This window comes from Apteryx mantelli, chromosome 1 (genome assembly GCF_036417845.1).
Source record: "Apteryx mantelli isolate bAptMan1 chromosome 1, bAptMan1.hap1, whole genome shotgun sequence".
Classification (NCBI taxonomy): Eukaryota; Metazoa; Chordata; class Aves; order Apterygiformes; family Apterygidae; genus Apteryx; species Apteryx mantelli.
Window position 1 is genome coordinate 168,139,535 of NC_089978.1, and position 20,390 is coordinate 168,159,924.

The window sequence follows — 20,390 nt, forward strand, 5'->3', positions numbered from 1 at the left end:
TTTTCAAGTTACTCCCACTTCTGATGCTAAGGCAGTAGCATTTGAATAGCCTCTGGAGGTTTTCCTTTCCCTGGGGAAAAAAAAAGAAAATAAAAATTCTGAAGAAATGTTGGCGGTAGCTGCTTTCAGATAACTTTATTGACAACAGGAAGATATAACCAGGCACACCCAGGAGATTAGGAGACTGGCCTGGGAACTGCCTCTAAGCCAGAGAGTTTACTTGTGACTGAAGCTCCCTGTCCTGGGAGATGCAGGAAGGGGAATAAAAGGGGTATCTCCAGATAGATAGTTCTGATGCGAAGATAAATGCAATTGTTTTCCACAGTGTTTTGTCCCATAGTCTGCAAATCCATGTATCAGAAATAGCCATGGCACAGCCCACTGTTATGACAAACTCTTCTGGAACAAATCCAGCACTAGATTATGACAGACTAAAAATGATGTCTATTCCCATGGCTATAGACAGGGAGCTGCTACTCAGCAACAAATTAATACCAAGGGCCATAAAAATAACCCCTTTGGAATTATTCAGTGTTTGGGAGATGTCATTTCATGGGGGTAAAAATGGATCCATTTTGTCACAAAATATGCATATGTATTCAGTTTTATAAATAGAATTTATAAAATTATGTTTATAATTTTATCTTAAATTGATGTGGAGCAAACAGACAAAACAATCATCAAGAACTTATCATACAAGTTTTGTTCTAAGGAGAAATCCCTGTTGCTTGTAACACCTTAGACAACCGTAACAATTTTCTGTAACAATTAGAAATGCAGATGTCAAAGAGACCTTGCCCATGCGCACATAGCTGTGTCACTGCGGCGTCTTCCACAATTGTCATGGCCTGGTGGACCAGTGCGCTGGGAAAAGGCACCAGGGACAAGGACAGTGAGTCCAGATGTGCTGACCCCACTGTGAGCATTGCTTTGGTGGTGTCAGCACAACCTTTGATAAAAGATCTTAAAATAGTACTTTTTTTTTTATTTTTCTCAGATGATTTCAAAAAGGTCAATAAATATTTTCTGGGAATATGTACCATCTTACTGAAATTATCAAATGTTTTCCAGGACAACTTTCCAATAGCTCTAACGTTCACATTTCTACTTCTTGAGGGGTGAGGGAGGTCTTGGCTAGAGATATCAATCAAGGGTTACAAAAAAATGTCAGGACTGTGGTTTTATGTTTTCCCACCTCTTGCAGGAAATATCGTCTCTTACTGTGATAAAAAAGGAGTGAGGCTAGCAGGGTATTTATGCCCTCCTGGAGACATGTTGTGCTAGCTCTTCTCCAAGTTCTCTCATGCTATTTCCATGGCAACTCTACATAATGATAACTCCCACTGATTTTCTTCTTTTATCTGTTCTTTTGGTCCCAGATAGTGATGGAGCTGAGGAATGTATTTCTTTCATGCCATTCGATGCCCATTGTCAGCCAAAAGTAAATAGTGCCCTAATTCTACAGCCCTTTAGGAAGCACGGTGAATTCACAGTGCATTTGGGAATTTATCTGCAGGGATGGATAGAGCTGAGCCAGGAAAGTCAGTGCTATGAATGCTCAGAGGAAGCTGCACAGGATGAACGCTCACTGTCAGGACAAGGTGACAGACATACATCCTACCTCGCTTTCTCCTCCCCCTGGCCGGGGTACCAGCTGGAGGCCGAGTGGGAGGCCGTGGTGCTGTGGGAGGGTGGGTGACCAGGGTATGCGGGGAGCTGCATCTCGGCTGTCCCGCCTTGCCAAGACACTCCTGTGTCAGCCCGGAGGAGATTGTGCTGCCTGTTTGGGAGATACTCCTGTCTCCCAGTCTCTGTTCAGTGCAGCAAAGCTGAGCCAGCCCAAGGGACAGGGGACAGGAACATCTCCCAGGAAGAGCTGCAGCCAGAGACAGCCTTGACCAAGGACCTTCAACCCACAGCTTCCGCCCTCTTATGAAATCTCTGCAGCAAGCAGCTGCTGGCTGGTTTTATGCAGCAGAAGTGATATGCATGCAGCTTTTTCTGGCAGACCTGTGCTTGCTTCATCTAGCTAGCAGGAGAGGACAGAGCCAGTCATCAGGACCGGGGCAGAGAGTCCACAGAGAGCTTGGAGTCCAGCTGCTAGCGTGGACTGAAGCCCGGTTTCCGTGTTTGGGCTGTGATTCAGTAACTGCCAGGGAGAATAGGCCCATCCGGATGTAGAGGCCTAACCCGAAAACCCCCTTGTTTCACTCTGTGGAAGCACCTGCTGCCCCCTGCTCACCAGCATCTTGGCCCTCCTCTTTTCTTCCTATGGTGAGTCACACTCCAGCAAATGAACAGTGCCAACTGAAAGGGCATCCTGCAGGAAGGGGGCCTAAAACCAACTGATGTCCCCTTGATGGTAGCACCCCTTCTGCATAAGGATGCTGCCCACCAGCAGAGCTGTCCCATGCCTGGTTAGTCCTCTCTCTGCCTATTAACCAGCCACCAGAGCAAGAGCTTTTCTGAGGCACAGGCTGTGTTAACAGATGGCAAAGCTAGTTATGCAAGAAGGTATTCAGTTCTCTGTGTGTAAGGGGGTTCACAAGGATAGGAGTGTGACAAAGACCAGCACTTTTCTGCTGTGATAGTGTCCGGAGTCATGGTGCAGAGCAGTGGAGAAGCAGGCATTGCACCCTAAGGGACCGCAGAAGGTGGCTGAAGTCATTTGGGATCTGTGTCACCCGCAACTTTGGAAGGGTGACACAAGCAGGGACACACTCTTGCCCTGCCTGGCTCCCTGCTGCTCTGCTGGGCTTCATCTCTGCTTCACCCATGCAAAGAGATTGAAGCAGTTTCAGGACTGAGCTTTTTCACTGCTTAATGACAACAGCTAATCAAAAGGGGAAATGAAAAAGAAACCAGAAACTTGGTGCTGTCATTAGCCCCAGTCCCAGGTTAGACAGTTTATTTGTTGGTTGGGACTGGTCACCACCACTGCCAGAGTAATAGTGAGCTGTGATCTCAGTCACAGGCCCAGGCCATGCGTACGTGGGAAGGATAGGCACATAAAAGATATCATGGAGGAGTCTTAGCAATACAATAGCCAGATCAAAAATACAATTGAAGCACTACTAAATGTCAGATCTGAGGTTGCCAATACAAATTCAAATCCAGCACCTTGTCTGTATGTATTATGATGATCCCAGCGAAATACATCATTGCAAATAATCCCCCATCCCTCGAACAGAACAGGATTTGAGGCAGCGGGGGCAAACGTAGCTGCTAAGGAGGGGGCCAAGAGAATGTTTCCAAACTTCCCATATAAAATGTAACCAAAGTTAATGTTTTTATTTCTTAGGATGTTGCTAAGACACATATACCCATAAAAAAGATTCCTTCCAGCCTTAGACACACAGATGCCTTTAAGGCAAGAACCAAAGCCAAAGAAACTTCTGTCATTGATTTTACCAGCAAGAACTTGACATTTTGTCCCAGATTCTCTCTTCAAATGTATCATAATGCTTCTATTGACTTCAGTGTGAGCATTGTATGCACAGTTGGAGGCAGAACATGCCCCCAAAACTGATTATGTTTGAAGAGTGCACTGTGAATGAAAAAATCAGGAGAGATGGTGTCAATAGTTTCATCTCTTTGGGATCCTTTAAAGGAGCATACAGCTTCTTTCAGCATTTTCCCATTCATTCAGTGTAGAGAAAGTTTCTTCCAGTTTTGGAGATTACAGCCAGACAATAAAGACAAATGATATTCAAAGCAGGCAGACGCATAATGAAACTTGCAGAGGGAAGACCTTCTCCTTCCTCCCACCCCACTTGTTTCCAAGATTTGGAAAGAATTACTTGTAGCTAGAGCCAGGGTTGGCTGCATGGTAAATTTGGCTTTAGGACTCCTCCTGTTGGAACGAAAGTGCAAGGGCCAGAAGATATGAAGCACTGATGTGGTGTGAACTCACTCTAACACTTTAAATAGGTTAAATATGTTTCATAAGCTACTGTTAAATATTCTGAGTAACTCAGCAGAAATGGGAGCACGTGTCCACACTGGATCTAGATTAAACTGATGGTGCAAGTATCCTGCAGTGCCCCCATCTGGTACTGAAGACCATAGAGCAGCAGCCTGACATGACAAGAAAACTTGAGGATGTTCCAGCTTTCAGCTCCTCACACAGGGCAGGGTTCATCTTGTTTTTCGGTGAATATATTAAAGTACTGTTGGGCTGTGGAGCCAATTTACTCCTAAGATGAATAGCAGAGGCAGCAGGGAGGGGTAACCCCAGCAGTGAGGCACTGTGAGAGCTGTGCAGGCGAGTGCCAGGGCAGCAGAAGCCTAGTTTGTTTGAAGAAGTCTTATAATAGCCCTCACACTCCTTGTAGGAGCCTAGCAACAGTCAATGCCTTGGAGAATTTGCAGCCTAAGCAGTAAAAGACAGAGGAAATGTTCCCCACCACCATCCTTGAGTCAGACTCATCAGAAACAGAGACTAGGGGAGGTTGAATGACTTGTTCAGCTGCTGCAGCAGAACAGGCCAGCACTGAACAAGTGCTAAGCACTCTTTAAGGGCCTCTGAGGGACTGAAAAGTGCTCTTCTTTGTCCCAAGAAGTTAACACCGAGTTTGCAGTTGTGCCTCAGCAATTGAAATGTCTTGTGCCTTTCTGGCTTGATTCTCTTCCGATAGCCTCCATCTTTCCTGGCTGAAATCTTGCCTTTCAGATCCAACTCTTGGGTCCAGCTCTGTGTTGCCCAGATTGAAAACACACCTCAGACTGTTTAAAAGCAGCTCAGATGATTGTATATATCAGTCATGTGCTTGCTGCATGGCTGTTACAAATAGACTATGGGACTGGTGCTGCCAAGGGATGTCCAGATGTGGAGCTGGCCTTTTCCCCACTCACTACTGCATGGTAAGAGATGTATGAGGAGTGGTGAAAATATCTCAGCAAGGAAGTTTTCCAGATCGTGGTTAGAGTGGGACTGCTTTCCAGTCCAGACTAGCCATCTCTCTGGACAGTGGCAGTAGAAGAGCTGCCTGTGCCGCAGGCTGAGACTATGCTCTGGAGTAGACATGATCACGTGTGCCTGAGCATACCCTGGCCCAGCACACTCCCATCTCACAACCCAATACCTTATCATGTTGCTAAAAAAACCCAGACAGGTCTGCCATGCTGGAAAAATGCTATCCCTTCAGTTTCCCCCTAGACCACTCGATAGGAGCTGAGTAGATGAGCCCATACACTTTCATGCCCTCTTCCCTTCAAACCAGCACACACACCCTTGCAGAAGTAATTAACCCCTATTTGCGAGGAGCCCTGTGCTCAAGAACTGGGTGTTCAATTCTGGCCTTGCTGAGGTCTCAGCTCACACAAATCATTTGCCACCTGACACCCAAAGGTCTGGATGTAAAAAGGGGGGACCACATCACAGCCTTGCCTTGTAGCGGTGACAGTGGTAGTGGGAAGGGCGGAAAAGGGACATGGGCAGTTCACTGGAGCTCTTGAGAGCAGTCAGCTACATCTCAGTGTTATCTACGTGCCATTTCTTTGTGTAACAACATTGCCCTGCCCACGTCACTGTAAACCATCACTGCTCTGTGGCTGTGGACCTCTTCTCCTGCTCACCTGGCACAGTCCCACCTAGGCAGGCCTGAAAGCTCAGTAGCCTCTGGCTGGAAGGCTGCGTGGGATGAAGAGTGGAGCCAGCTGCTCAGACAGCAAGGCTGCCGGCAGTGGGCCTGCTTGCCCACTTGCTGCCCTAGCCCCACCAGCTACCTGTCTCCCACAGCCTTGCGAAACACCAAGAGACTGTGGCCCAGGGTTTGGGGAATAACTGAGCCTCCTTTCTCACCTCATCACATCCGTGCAAAAGGCTCTCCGGGCAGTCATTTCTCTCCAGCAGCTGAAGTGCTGTCAGTTAGGAAGAGGTTTGTCGAAATCAAACCAAACAGTGCCTAAAATAAAATGAGTTCACAGACAGGCCTTCTGTGTTGCTTTATAAACAAGCTGAATGTCATAGTGGAAGAGCTTCTTTTTTAGGCTGGAAAGTTTAAGGGTTTTTATTAGAAAATGCTGAGTCAAATGAATTAAATCATTTCATGGGAACAAAATTGCAAATTTTACCAAAGTTCAATGAAAGGCCATGAAATCACTTTTTTACAGCTTTAGTATTAAAATTTTAATGAGATGCTCTAACTATCTCATGAGAGGATCTCCCCCCCCCCCCCCCAATTGAAACAAGGCATACAGCATGTTGGTTTTGATGCGACACAAAGGAAATTTAAAAGCCTCGACTTGTCTTAGGGGCAGGAAGTTTCGCCTCACTGTTCGGCGTGCTCCTTCCCCAAAAGGCAGACGACCCCGCAAGCCGGCAGAAGACCCCGGGCGGCCTCTCCAAAGGAGCCGAGCAGCGAGACACCAGGCGCTGGGCGCACCCCAGTGAAACACCTGGGCGACACCGGGGCGTGGGGGGGGGGGGGGGGGCCGCAGCCGCCCGCCCCTCCGCGCAGCGCTGCGCGGGGGCGGCCGCTGCCCGCGGGGGGGCGCCGCGGGAGCCGCGCCACACCGCACCGCGCGGAGCAACGACGCCACCCGGCGGGCGCTTGCGGAGCAGCAGGGCGCCGCGGCCCCGCCGCCCCCCGGCGGCTGCGTCGGGGCTACCGCGGGCCTTTCCCAGGCACGGGAAATGGGGTGGCTTGGTGACGCGGGGCAGCGCTGAGGAGCCGGATCGCTGAGGTTCAAGCATGTGCTCACTCAGTGTGATGACACCAGGAAAATGTGCTCTCCTCCAGCACAGGACGAGGAGCAACGCTGGAGTCAGGGATGGTATCTGGGTCTCTTTCTGCCCTTGACTATAGATCTTCCACCCACCGTTACCAGCCCTTCTTCACGCTCCTGCCTCCAGCGTTTTAGCCCCACTGCAGACCATTCAGGGTGAGACACGAGGCACTGCCATATGCTAGAGACATGGTGTTCAGTTTCCGCTCCTGAATAATTCATGGGAGAACCAGGTGCCCATTTTGCAAGCCACACCTTTTGCTTTCTTCTAAAATGCACTTGTTAGAGGTCAGATCAGATAAACTCCTCAGCCAGGCAGGGCCCCAGCTGACTCTGGAGACACGCTCATGCCTCCGGACAAGGCCTGCCTCAGCCTGCTGCGACAACAGCTCCTGCCCTGCGCCTCGGCCTCTCCTCTGCCAGAGGTGCGCAGTAGCTGAGAAAGCCTCACAAAGAAAATGGGACTGTGAAGGAGTGAGTGGTCCTTGTAACATAGCACAGTGCGCTTCACTCATCACCACTGAGAAGGCAAAGCAAACAGCAGTTTCCTTAGAAACCACCCGCAGGCTTGATGGCATATTGACTTTAAGGGAGGGAGATGATCCCACTTAAGGGACCTTGGCTCTGGGCTAGGCCACATGTCCCTCTGCAGTGGCCTTAGGTACCATTTCTAGCTCCTATGCACCTGCCTTAAAGACAGATCTACAGGACTGTACAGTCCCTCCTCCTATTTATAACCACACAGACTTGTTCAGGGCAAAGGGAGTAATTGGTCCTGGGGAAATGAATCTGGAGAAGGCATTGCCGAGCGGTGCACCCTCGTGGCAGTGAAGGCCAAACACATGCCAGGCTATATGAGTAAGAGTGTAGCCAGCAAGGTGAGGGAAGTGATTATTCCCCTTTATTTAGCACTCGTGAGGCTGTATCTGGAGTAGTATGTCCGGTTTCAGCCTCCCACTACAACAAAGATGTTGATCAAGTGGAACGAGTCCAGCGGGGGTGGAAACTAAGGTGGTGCTGGAGCATGTCACCAGGAGGAGAGACTGAAGGACGTGCTCAGTCTTGGAGAAGAAAGACTAAGGGGGATCTCATTGCCATTGTTTATTAAGTAAATGGGGGCTATTGAGAAGATGAGGCCAGATTTTGTCAGAGGTGCACAGCACAAGGACAAGGGGTAACAGACACAAGTTGTCATAAGGGAAGTTCTGATTAGATATAAGGAAAAAATCACGATGAGAGTGGTCAGACACTGGCACAGTGGCCCAGAGAGGCTGTGTGATCTCCATCCTGGGAAATAGCTTCCACTCATCTGAACAAGGCCCTGAGTGGCCTGATCTGGCCTTGAGGTGAGTCCTGCTTGGATTGGAGGCTGGACGAGAGACCCCAGGGGTCCCATCTGACTGAAATCTTTCTGTAATTCTGTGATTCTATTAAATTCACTAAAATTCAGGAAAGACCTGAAAATGAGGAGGAGCTCTGTGGCTTCTCAGAACCACCACCTCTCTGCAAGCCAAAATATGAGAGATGACACTTTGAAGGGGTCTTGGGGCAGAACAAAGCAAGAGGCACCCCCTGTGTAATCTATGGGCTGGCAGCTTTTAGGGCTCTTGTTTGCCTTTAAGGCACTTTAAAGCCAGTCCCTCCGTGGGGAGTGTGTGTGTCAGGGGAGACCAGCGCCAAGCTAAGCAAGCTGCATGTGTGGGTGGAAATGTGGGAGGCTTCTAATGCTCTGATGGTGCCATGTGCTTCTTTGGGTGCTGGTTCCCTCTGGGTGCTGTTCCCAGGCCATGGCGCAGCCACCTGGGGTGGCTGAAGGAGACGGCCTCCAGCTGTCCACCTTGCCTGTGACAGAGCCAGGCAAATGGGAGGCAGTTCTGCTCTTCAGCTACCTCCATTAGTGATCCAGTGTGATAAGACAGACTGAAAACTATGGTTTAGGGTTTGTATGGGAGATGGTGACTGCAGTCATTGGGGCACAGCTGGACACAGATGCCCTCTGTTCTGCCAGCCCTGCTGCGGGGAGGGTAACCTTTGGCAAAGGAGCATGATGCATGCTTGAGTCAACAGTTGTCACATTTAAGACCTGGCCCTGTGATTTCATTCCCTGAGGGGCAGATCTGATTAAAGTGGTCTCCCCTTCCCTCAGCTCCTGGCTGTCTCTCCCCTCTCCTTGCCTCCTTCCCCCCCAGCCCTCCACATTGCTCCCTCTTGGCTGTGCCAAGTCAAAGACTTCTGTGGCTGTTCTCTAAAAGAGATTGGTGGAAGGACCTGGTTGAAAACCTAAAGCTGTAACCACAAAATGCAGTATCTCTTCATTCAGAGCTGTCCCTGAGCATGCAGAGCTGTGGGGGACACGCTGCAATAAGGGAATGCTCAGACCTGGGAGCCGTCCCATGAGCCTGCATCAAGCGGTGCACAGGGCTGCCCCAGCCTCTCCTGCAGCCCTGGTTATTCATGCACAGCTTGAGTCACAGTTTGACACTGCTGTGTGTTGAACAGTGAAACAGGGAGGGAAATGGATGGCAGTGGGGGGAATGTCTGGGGGAGGGAGGGAGGGAGGCCGGGGACTGGCTCCCAGTGGCCCATCTCTTGTACCAGGGCAGTCCAGGGAAGACGCAGCTTTTCCGCACAGGTTTCTGAAAGGGCCAATGATGCCTGTACAGGTTGTCAGTTTTTCTCAAGCAGGGCTCCCACCCCTCAACCTCAGCACTCGGTGAGGATGGTGAGGAAAGACTTTGGTGTCCTTGTTAGCCTGTGTCTCCTATTTCTCTGGGTAGCTTCATCCCCAGGTCATGGCCTTGTTTCATTCCCAGCAGGGCTGTCCCCTTTGCTAGCCATTCTGAAAACATTTATTTTTAAAGAGTGGAGGTGGGTGCTGGAAATGTGTAGCGGAAGGTCAGTGGATTGAGAGCAAGGGATGCCCAGCACCTCTCTGCTCACCCTGGGCTGTGAGTCCTTGGCCACTGTCCAGCAGCTGCCGCTCCTTCCCTGAGGAGGAGCATTGGGATGCAGCTATACGACAGAGTCCCAGACTTGCTTTTTCTTGAGCATACAAAGCGTCATGGGTTCCTCGGCCCCTGCAGCTGCCTTCCTTCGCCCCAGGAGACCGCCACTTGCTTTCTTGGTCCAAGGCCAGTTTGGCAGGTGTGGGAATTCGGTGTGCTCCCAAACACCTCAGCGAACCCAGCTAGGTCCTCCCCCACGCCTGGCCCCAGCCTTGCAACCGCTCAGGGCTCCAGGGCTTTCACTGTGACCCAGGGACTTTCTGTGCCATCTGCTTGAGCACCTGCTGAGCCACCAGCCCCACAGCCCTGGCAGGCCCACAGTGCACATGCCTGCAAGCCTGAAGGTCCTGCTCATGCTCCCATCGGAGCGGTGATGCTGCCCCTTCATGCCCCACTCCTGTGGCATCCCTGGCCTGGAGTTAAGCTGTGTTTATCCCAGTTCCTAGCAATCCTGGGCAGTTTCATCACCGCAGCATGCTCTGTGCAGTCTCTTCTCCTGTGTGTGTGCTTTTCTGCCCCCCCTGGACAGCCCTGAGCTCCTTGCACAAGGAGAGGTGGGAGGAGGAACCAGAGGGCCCTGCAGACAGTGGATTTGTAGCCAGCCCTACCACCAAAGGAGCTGTTTTCAGGAGAGAGGAAGGGCACAGGCCTTATTGGGTATACTGACCTTCCACTGAGGGGAAGATGTGAAGAAAAAAGATCATGAAAAATCAGCCAACCTCCCTGCTCCCTCCACTCACTTGTTTCTCTCAGGTGTGACTGCACCAGTTTAGGATTTCCCCTGAGATATGTGCGTGATTAAGTAGCACTCTGTGTTGGGTTAAGCACACTGTTATAAGGAAACAGGAAACTGCTGCTTTTCCAAAAGTATTTCCTGAGGGGTAAGAAACCTGCAGGCTATCCACATCGCTTGAAAGAACAGCACCACCCCTTCCCAGCCAGCCAGCACTGAGTTCCATGGAAATGTGTATTTAATTTGGCAATGAAATCAGCCCTTGCCCAAAGCTACCTTGAAATTAAAGAAGTGCAAAAGAACAACTCTGTACAGATTAGCATTTGTCTCATTACAGTAGTTTAGAAAATTACTATAAATGGCACTGTAAACCTGTGGTATGGGGAAGGAGAATTTCACTCTTGGCTAAGCAGCATGCACGTTAACAATCAATTACTCATGTAAATCACTGTGCCATCCATAGATAGGAGTGCATGTCATATTCCTCATCCCTCCCAGCTCTGCTGCCTCTGGGGCCAAGGTGCATTTGGGAAGCCTTTTCCTGCTGTGCCAGTCGGTTAAGGAGCTGGTAAGTGTGTGGGATCCACACAGGTGGAAAACATACCCTGTAGTTTTGTTTCTCTTACTCAGGTGGCAGCAAGCTTCTACCAAGCTTGCAGTGCTGGCAGCTTAACAGTTTTGGAGGCAGCGACATCCGACAGTGGGGAAGGCCGGTGTCTGGCGTATTATAGACCAAACACTGTGCTTGAGGAAGGGGCTTTGCTTGCCAGGAGCAAATGGATATATGGGAGCGTGACATGCCATGCAAAAACTCATGGTCACAGAAGTCTCTGTAAAATGGGAGATTATAGCCTCACATCATCAGGGGGTTCTTTTATTATTTTGTTTTGATATTGTGTCTACTTTCAAATGAAATATTACATAGGCTCAGAGCATCTGCAGGCTGCGTTTTTACAAGCTGAATGAAATACATATGAGCTTCTTTCCTATTCTTGAGTATGCAAGTGCCCAGCAAGACACAAGCAAATAAATACAGGAATATAGACCCCAGCAGACACAGGCACATGCAGTACTGAAAAGATCACACCCTTCCCTGCGTCTGTTTGGTGTGGCCTGGGTTTAGATTGCTTCACTTTTTAAGCAGTACTAACACTGAATCAGCTTTCCCTATTCAGGAAAAGTAGCACGTAGAAGTTACTAACCCTCTTCTGCAGCCATGTATACTCCACCTTCCAGAAGCTGATCTCTGGTCCACAGTGACAGCTCTGAAGAATCCAGTATTGCTTTCCAGTTTGGCCCCCCACTGCATCCTCCCAGATCACTCACTCTGATCCATGGAGGGCTGTGGTTGATAAATCCCCTCACCCCATCAACCATTAGAGGATTCATGTCCCCAAGGAAGAACACGAGCCTCCATTAGTCAGGCTGTTCCTTTTTAAATTTTAATTAAATATGTCATATACAAAGTACTAAATAAATATATAGCTGTGACAGATACCAATGTACCATACACACCCGTGTGGATAGCTCCATGTATTTATATATAGAGTAGCATGGAAAGCTATTTACCAAATGCAGAGCAGACTACAGAATGATTCAACTCTGCAGACTCATTGCTCATTGCCAGGGTGCAGTCCACACAACATGCACACACACACACACACGCACACCTGCATGCATGCACCCTCACTCATTCCTGGGAAGGAGGGTGTCTGCCTTCCATAGCCTGGATACTTGGGAAATGTTTGAGTCAATGCCACCAAAACACTTGGGAGGAGCCAGAGCTCAAAGGCACCCAGGATTAGATCCCACGAGTATTGCAAGCAGCTGCAGAAGAGAGATTTTGTCTGTAAGGATGCACAGCTGGAGGTGGGAGGAGGCAGGGAGGAGCATTTGTGGGGTATGGCAGGCACCTTGGGGGCTTGGGGCAGGGGCTAGCACCTAGGAGTCATTTAGGAGGGAGACTGATGCTAGAGAGCAAATCAGAAAATGAAGGAAAATGGGTCAGGGGAAATAGCTGTAGAGGTTTTTGTGTCTTTAAATTTTCTTCCCCCTCTCCATTGTGGCCTCTAGCTGTTGGATCTAAATGAGGAAAGGGTTGGAAGTGAAAACAAAGAAGAAAAAAGGAATATTCTTTCCCTCTCTCTCCTACTGAGCTCTGGAGGAGAGCAAGGCAGGGTTGGGAGCAGGAGGCAGGAGAAGTAACATGCCTTCACTTGGCAGGATCATGGGTGTCCTTGCTAGTACCCGAGATGTGCTCAAAGGTGGGCAGGAGTGGAGATGTGTAGGGCTGATCCTCCTGCTCCTTCCTGCTCTCCAGTCAGATGTGAGCACAACAGCAGCCACCTGGGCTGATCAAAGCTGCATCCTGGCTGGGGCAGAGCAGGTCGCTGCTCAGCCGATCTTCCTGCTGCTCTAGTCCTGCTGCATTCCTGCTGAAAATAGGCCAGGCCAGGCTCTTCCTAGGACATTCCCATATCAGAAGAGATGAGCTCCATCCCACAAGGAAGCTGGGTGAGCAGGGACAGGATTGCCCGCAGTGTCTGGAAGTCCTCTTCTAGGAATAAAGGAGCTACCAGGGTGCCTATGGAGAGTCGGGGGGGGGGGGGAATGGGGGAAGAGGACGCGTCCCCTTATCATCAGCATCAACAATGTGGGGGCTGAGTCTGCCTCTCTTTTGCAGGATCGAGACACTTGTCACCACGTGGCCTGATTCCCAAGCCCCTGCTGACAGACGCTTAGTCTCTTTGCTCCCCGAAGAATGGCTACATGGGGCCTTTCCCACCAGTGTAGTCATGGTAAGGGCTGGTCCGGGCCTTAGGCCGAGGGATGGTAAAATCATTCTGGGGTTTGATGGCCTGAAAAAGAAGCAAAAACATCTTCACCTTGCAAAACTGGAGAAAAGTAATAGAATAAGATTAAGAAAAAACAAGGGGGAGAGAAACAGAACTGTAGGTTTCCTGAGAATGTGGCTGATGGAGCTGTGGAAGAGGATCCTGGCAGAACAAACAAGTAATGGAGACGGTGTCTTCAGAGGACATGTGGGGACATGGCATGAGCTACTAGACCCAACCAGGCTGTGATCTGAAGCAGGACTGGTGAATGTACACCAGGACATGCAGCCCACTCGCTCTGGATCTGCACTACAATTTGTAGCAACTATTGATGGGAATACAGCCGGGGCATGGTCTGGGGAAAGGAGCACAGTCCACTGCAGGAACTGCACTCAAAGAGAGGACTTACTATGTGATGTTATGTTATGTCCAGAAATATTGAAAACCACAGCCTCAAATTTTGCTGTGGGCCCCTTTTGCCTTCCATGTCACTGGACATGCCATGACTCCCTCCCCCCAGCCATGGGCACATGTCACGTCATTGTCTGGCTCTGGGCAAGGCATCAAACCCCCTCCACAGAGCCTTCTCTAGGCCCATCTAGCTTTGCCCCTATTCCTTCCTTTCTAGTCAACCCCTGAAGAATAGCCTATATCTTGTAAAACAGATGAAGAAGAGTGTGGATTTACCTTCATCTGAAATGGAGGAGAGTATGGGGAGTTGCTGGGGTCTCCTTTGCCTCCTGAGGTACAAAACAAGATGGGGGGAAAAGTTAGTGAGTTAGTGTTATATGGTAGCATGGAGACACCACGTCACAGGAGACTCAAAGGGCCTGCAGCTACATTAGCAGCTGCTTTTAGACTGACCAAAAACTATGCAACCTGCAGGCAGCTATAGGTTGAAATCCACAGATGACTTTCTTATTAAATATTTTCTTATGAGAGCAGGAATGAATGATATTGTAAAAAGTAGGACAGGTGGCCTTGGATTATAGACCATCTCCTATTGTCTCCCAATTATTGTCCTATTCATGGCCAAATCACTCCCACTTCCATCACAAGACCCCCTCTGCGGTATTCCCACATCTTTTCTCTGCTATTCTTTTAGAAACCTGGAGGTCTGACTCCAGGGGACAAATGTGTGGATTCACAGGGAGTATGGCCACACCTCCTAACCATAGCCTTGGGAAGCCTCAATAGGTAAACCATTTGGCTTCTCAAAGTAGGAATGAGACTCATACAGAAAAGTAAGTCCTCCTGACTCCTTTTGGGGTAATGGGTTTATTTTTAAATGGATAATGGAAACCAGTTCAGAACTGGAAGAAATAATCTCCAAGGTATAATCTGGAGAGGTCTCAAGTGTTGAAACGTTGGTAAAAGACAGACAAAAAAACTGTCCTGAATTTTTATCCAGACCGTCCAGGCATAACAGAGTCACAAAGAATTTTGTCTCTGCCCTGACACCCAGTAAATCTCTTACTCACTCCTTCCTTCCACATAACTTTTGCCTTTGCCTTGGTTCTTACTCTTTTCCCTCTTTGATTGAGGGATTCTTATTCACTTGCATTTCTTCATCATGCTGAAACTTTTCCTTTTCCTACCTTTAAATTGTTCATCATCTTCAAATCTTTTCTTATAGCCCTCCTACCCCTTTCAGCTCATGAGTGGTGCATGCATGCTTAGGGCTGGCAGACAGAGCAGTCACTTCATACCTTGCAGAATTTCATCTTGGGTGTAGGCACGATTCTCCACTCCATAGGTCTGCTTTATCAGTCTGGGATGGCAGAAATCATTTTCTGCAGGGTAGTCTTCCAGCTTCAGTGGGGTAGTGAGGAAACAAATTTCAGGGACCATGTACATTATCAGGAAGATCCATCCATTGGACACCAGAGCAATGGCCACGACAGGATCATCCCAGCTAGATCTGTTTAAAATTCTGTTGCCTCTTACGAGCATAGTGATCCACACCACCCAAATGGCAATGGAGAACAGGACAGTGACAAAGATGTGTGCCCCGTGCCTCTTCCAGCTTTTATATGACCCACAAAATGTGAACATGGAAACCAGGAAAGTCAGAGCCATCAAGAAGAGCACATAGATCAGAAGCATGACAAAGTCCTTGTTGTTCTTCTCCGCAGGCATATTCAGAAATATATCTCTTTGGTTTACTAGCATAGTGACTAGGTACTCAATGCTGATCACAACTTGCACCAGAGTAAAGGCAACAATGAGGAGCAGCAACACCAGCCAGGAGAAGGGCTTTCTTCCTTTCACTAGTTTGTTGAGGTTGCAGGCATGGGTGAGGAGACAGGAGAAGCAGAGAGCAAAGAGGACTCCAAATAAGAAGAAACGTGTGGGGCGAGTGCTGTCATTGGGTTCAATGATGAAGGCAAAAGTGAGACCAAAAACGCCGAGTGTGCCTAAGAGGAAGAAGAAATAGATGGAGATCATGTGCCGCTTGCTGTTGTCTTGGACTTTACAGATGAGGAAGAAGAGTGAGCAGATGAGGAAAATGGTGATGATGACTCCAGCTGCAGCCAGCGATTCCAGGACGATGCCCCAGGCCTGCTCAACATCACAGAGCAGGTAATAGTCAGCATTGATGCTGCCACAGCCTCGGGGAGGTGACTTCGCCATCCTTGTGCCTTCTCAAACGACCTCCCAGGGATACGTTTCCCAAAAGCTACAGAAGAAAGACATACAGTGTTGTATCAACCACCTGAGCACTGCAGCTGCAGGAGAGGAAGGACAGATGTCCACACCTACTTCACTGGGCAGGTAGACCACAGTGGTAAGGACATGGGGGCTATGGGAGCAAAGCTGCCCCCTTGTTTGGTGTGGGCTCCCTCGCAGGGGCAAGCCAGGCCCCTCAGCAGGCAGCGATTCACCTTATAAATCCTTTGCACAGCCCCTGGATTGTGCAGTGTCAAGGAGCGTGGGGAGAGGCAGAAGGTGAGGCTCTTTTGCAGGTGTTACCTTGGTGCCCTGAAGCACAGAGACTGAGCTGCCTTGTCACTTTTGTCCCGGGTGATACAAGAGCAGATGTTCGTCATAAGACAGTTTAAGCTCTTCTGGCATATTCAAACAATGTTGGTACCTTGTACCAGTGAGATTCAGAGATGAGCAACAGAGAACAGGAAGCTCTTTTCTGCATTTCTTTTCTCTCTGTTACTTTCTCTGAAACACTCTTGGCTTTGGTTTATGGGTAAGAATGAAGAGAAGCTTTAACTGCCTTTAACCTGCAAATAATTATCCTGGATGCCTCCAGCACAGATCTTCTCACTCTAAATTAAATAGCAGATATAGGCCACCAACTGTAAGCCCCAAACTCATATTTCTCCTTCTTCAAGATAGTACAGCAATAAAAACTATCTCAAAGAGCTCAGTCCCCTCCCAAAACTATTAAGGTGAGGTGGCTGGAGAGCTGAGAGATGTCAGAGCTAGTGCTGGCATTGCATGAGAAGTAAACAGTAAGTTACTGCTTGAGGATCTGCCATCTATCAGTCAAGGAAGGACAAGGTCTCTAACACACCTTGCATGTCCCTGCTGTCTTGTCACAAGAAGTTCAGTGTTGTCTGAGTAAGCCTGGTCTGAGCCTGTCTTGCCAGGGGGTGAAAGGGCTGTTTAGGTGAGCTTTGCCCATCACCAAGTGGAAATAAGTTGTCTGCTTCCTCCGGTGCTTGAAGCATATGCAGAAACCACTGCACAGGGATGCTGGGCATTTTGTGGCCCACTGTGCAGACACTGAGCGAGTTTAGATCCTGGGGGCTAGGTACTGCTTTCTTGGTGCCAGAATTGCCCAGTGAAATTCAGGTTTCTACAACCTGTCAGAACAGGAGCTTAGATACAATACGGACATGGAAAAATGGGCAAGACCTGGCCTTAATCATGACCCACATAGGAAAACCAAAGATCTTCTTTTCTGGCACATAAAGAAAATTAGCTGATCTTGCAAAAGCCACGTTTTGCTTCTCTCTGTGCCATTTACCTTGACTTTCCCCTCTCCAGAACAACATACTGTAATTATGAGGCTAGTTCTGAAACCCTTACCACAGATTTTAGGGAGAGGAGATTGAGTTTTTAATTAAATGGTAGATGACCTAATCAAGGGATGAGGAGGGAAGGGGGGACATATCACTGACTTACACTGAGCCCCACACATGACTTGATGTGACCTGCTTGCAAATGGTGCAATGTATCTGCAGCTGGTAACCTCACTGTGTTAAAGGAGATGTGGAGCTCTTCAAAAAGTTGCCTGCCAGAAAATGCAAAGTATGCAAATATGCAGGTACTCTGGAATCTCGCGGAGAGAATGGAATCAGTGAATAATACTTGGAGGAGTTCTGATGAATCATCATTCACAAAATTTGGGGGACTTATGATCACTTGCACAAATAGCTGAGAGTTATCCAGACATCTGTGAGTAATGAATAATAGTCTCTGAAAATCCAGAGAGCAAATGCTACACTTCTATCCACAGAAAGTTACTGCTATCCGATTAGTTTATCCGTTCACAAGCTCTGGCAGATACAGACTTGTGCCCACTGTCTGGGCAGCTGGAGAGCCAAGAGAGCCTGCATGAGACCCCAGGCCGCACCGAATGCACCCATAGCAGTAGGTCCTGACTGGTGCTTACCACAAGTGAAACTTGCCACACAAGCAGTTGTCACAATGCTTGGAACAAACAGGATAGAAAGAACCTCCTTATCTTGGAGAGCTGGGTCACTTGCTCTGTTTTTAACTCCCTTTTCTTTTTTCTCCCAGGCTGGATATGCTACTAGGCAAGAAGAATCTGTGCCCTGTCTCCTTGCTGAGTGATGCCTCCCAGAAGCTGAGTCTGCCCGTCTAATACCTACACCAGTGTCCAGGATTTCCAAGGGGCTCTGCAGCGTGTGCATGGCAGCTTGTGCTGCAGTAACTTCACTGCCTTCTGGTCCACTGGGTCTACATTACAGCTTACCCCAAAGCATGGTTCTGGCAGTAGTGCTGAGTCTTTTCCCTCTGGTCTGAGCCTCCTTTCTCACTGGTAGTTATGCATAAAATATGCCAATCCAAACACAAATTTCAAATAATTTCCTCAGGGGGTCTGTCATAACTTCCCAACCTCCAGGTGGCAGTCCCAAGTTATAATTGAGGGTAGGAGGCAGTCTCTGGATTTGCCATGGTGCCCCACGCCCCCTGCTCTCCTAGCTCTTGGAGCCACAGTCCTGCATGCCCATCCCACGCCAGCTGGATGATGCTGATCCATCCTGGATTCTGTAAGACATTTCCTGGAATTACCTTTCTGGGTCCTGCCCGGAGCCCACGGTCCCAAGGAGGCTGTGGTTGGAAGAGACAAATTCCCAGTGCTCCAGTAACACAGTCACCTCTGCTCTTGTCACCACGGCGGAGCAGCAGCTCTGCGCTCACGCTCCTCAGGAGCTTTAAAAGCTGGAGAGCTGGGGAGGTGTGGCTGAGCACGCCTATTCCAGTTCCACTGCCTCACCGACGCTGTTATGAAAATACAGTCCCTGTGCCAGGAAGTGAAGTAAGACCCCCTGACGTCAGCAGGGCAGTCACCGCTGCATCAGGGTGGGGATGGAACCTCTGTCTGCCCCAGCCCTGCAACTGAACCAAATGTGGCTCAGCCAAGCGACTGATAAGGTGCTCTTCTGTCCGATTCCTGGCACCTGTTGGTGGGGGCTATGCATATCAGTGTGTTCCCTCCCAGCTCCGAGCCCTTTGCCTCTCTGCATGCTTTCTTGCCAGGTAACTGCTTGCTGAGGAAGGTAGAAGTGGAGGAAGTCTTGGGAAACAAACTGTCCCGCAGCTTCTGGAGGGAGAGTGGCTGCGAGCCCAGTCCCAGAGGCAGAGGAAAGCAGGGGTTCTTGCTGGGAGCTGTGTCTATACGCACTATATGGACATGTCTTGCCTTCTCTCCTCTCTCATTGCTCCATCCTTGCCAGTGAGAGCCATGTGCTCCTTTCCTGAAAAAGGCAGTTTCCCTTTCCTGCTTGCTAGCTCTGCCCTGGCCCTGCTCTTTGATGGCACAATGCTGTCTGCTCGCTGGCACTGAGTCACTTTGTCCAAATTGCTGGCCCAAATGGCTAATGAATGAAGGCAGTGACAAATCCCCCTTGCTCTACATTGTGCCTCTGGCCTGACACGCCTATCAGTGCAACCTCATGCAAAGCCAGGGGAATCTTCAGTGCCTTCATGGCTTCATCTGTTTAATTCAGATGTTGTTCACTGGGAATACTTTATTATTGTGAGTACAGAGAATAACATGAGGGCCCAGCCATGTCAAGCACTAAGTCCCTACCCACAGCCCCTAAATTTGGAAAGCCCTCCCACCCCAAGCAGAATGTGCTCCTTCCCGATACAGGGAGAGTGGCTGTACAATCTCATGCTGTGTTCTGACTACCAGCAGTTATCTCATCCACATTTTTATATATATATACATACATACATACATACATACATATATATATATATATATATTATTTGGGGGGGGGGGTTGTGGGCCCCTGGTTTCTTTCAGGTGCTGATCACTTTTGAATGTCACATGTGGAGACAGCCATGAAACACATATAAATGTGCTTTTCTTAGTCCTCTTTTGCACACTTCTTAGGAATACACAAGGGACTCCGGGGCCATGTGGCTCACTAAGTGAAAGTCAATGCTCAGTTCAGTCACCGTAGGATGGGCCATGCTGAGCCCTAGGACAGTTCCTCACATCCCTCTTACTTCCATTTCAGTGTGAAAACCTGGCGCTTCTTAGGAAAGGACATATCAGGTTTCTTTACTGTAAGCTAATCTTTAACTTTAAAGTTGAGTTTACATTAAACTAAATTTTAAAGTAGGTCCCAGGTTTGGTGAGCCAGCCAAGAAAGAGGCAGTTGTGAAAAATGAGAGGAAGAAAGGAGTTTAGCACCAGCTCAGCAGGGTTCAACTGGTTTAGAAAGAAAGCCCAAGAACCTTTCAAAGGTCGCCAGTCACCCACCAGCCCATTTACATCTTGTCAGAGCACATTACAAACCACCATCCACTTCTCTATACCTACGTAGACATACAAAACCCCATGGAAGGCAGCGTGTCAAGTTATATCAGTTT

At 49.0% G+C, this 20,390-nt stretch overlaps 1 protein-coding gene across 3 annotated transcripts; it reads right to left on the reverse strand.

Annotated features, from left to right (window-relative positions):
- Positions 1 to 11,887: 11,887 nt before the first annotated feature.
- On the reverse strand, positions 11,888 to 18,680 carry LOC106488840 (retinoic acid-induced protein 3-like). Of its 3 annotated transcripts, XM_013947903.2 has the most exons (4): positions 18,579 to 18,680; positions 15,011 to 15,981; positions 13,989 to 14,041; positions 11,888 to 13,325 (listed from the first exon to the last, which is right to left on the reverse strand). In XM_013947903.2, exons 2-4 carry the CDS (start codon positions 15,933 to 15,935, stop codon positions 13,233 to 13,235), a joined length of 1,071 nt encoding a protein of 356 aa, XP_013803357.1. In that variant the 5' UTR covers positions 15,936 to 15,981; positions 18,579 to 18,680; the 3' UTR covers positions 11,888 to 13,232. The 3 variants fall into 3 exon arrangements, 2 of the variants coding, with proteins under 2 accessions (XP_013803357.1, XP_013803358.1); XM_013947904.1 differs by lacking the exon at positions 13,989 to 14,041 and having other exon boundaries at positions 13,225 to 13,325; XR_001293297.2 differs by lacking the exon at positions 11,888 to 13,325 and having other exon boundaries at positions 14,013 to 14,041; positions 14,900 to 15,981.
- Positions 18,681 to 20,390: the final 1,710 nt, after the last annotated feature.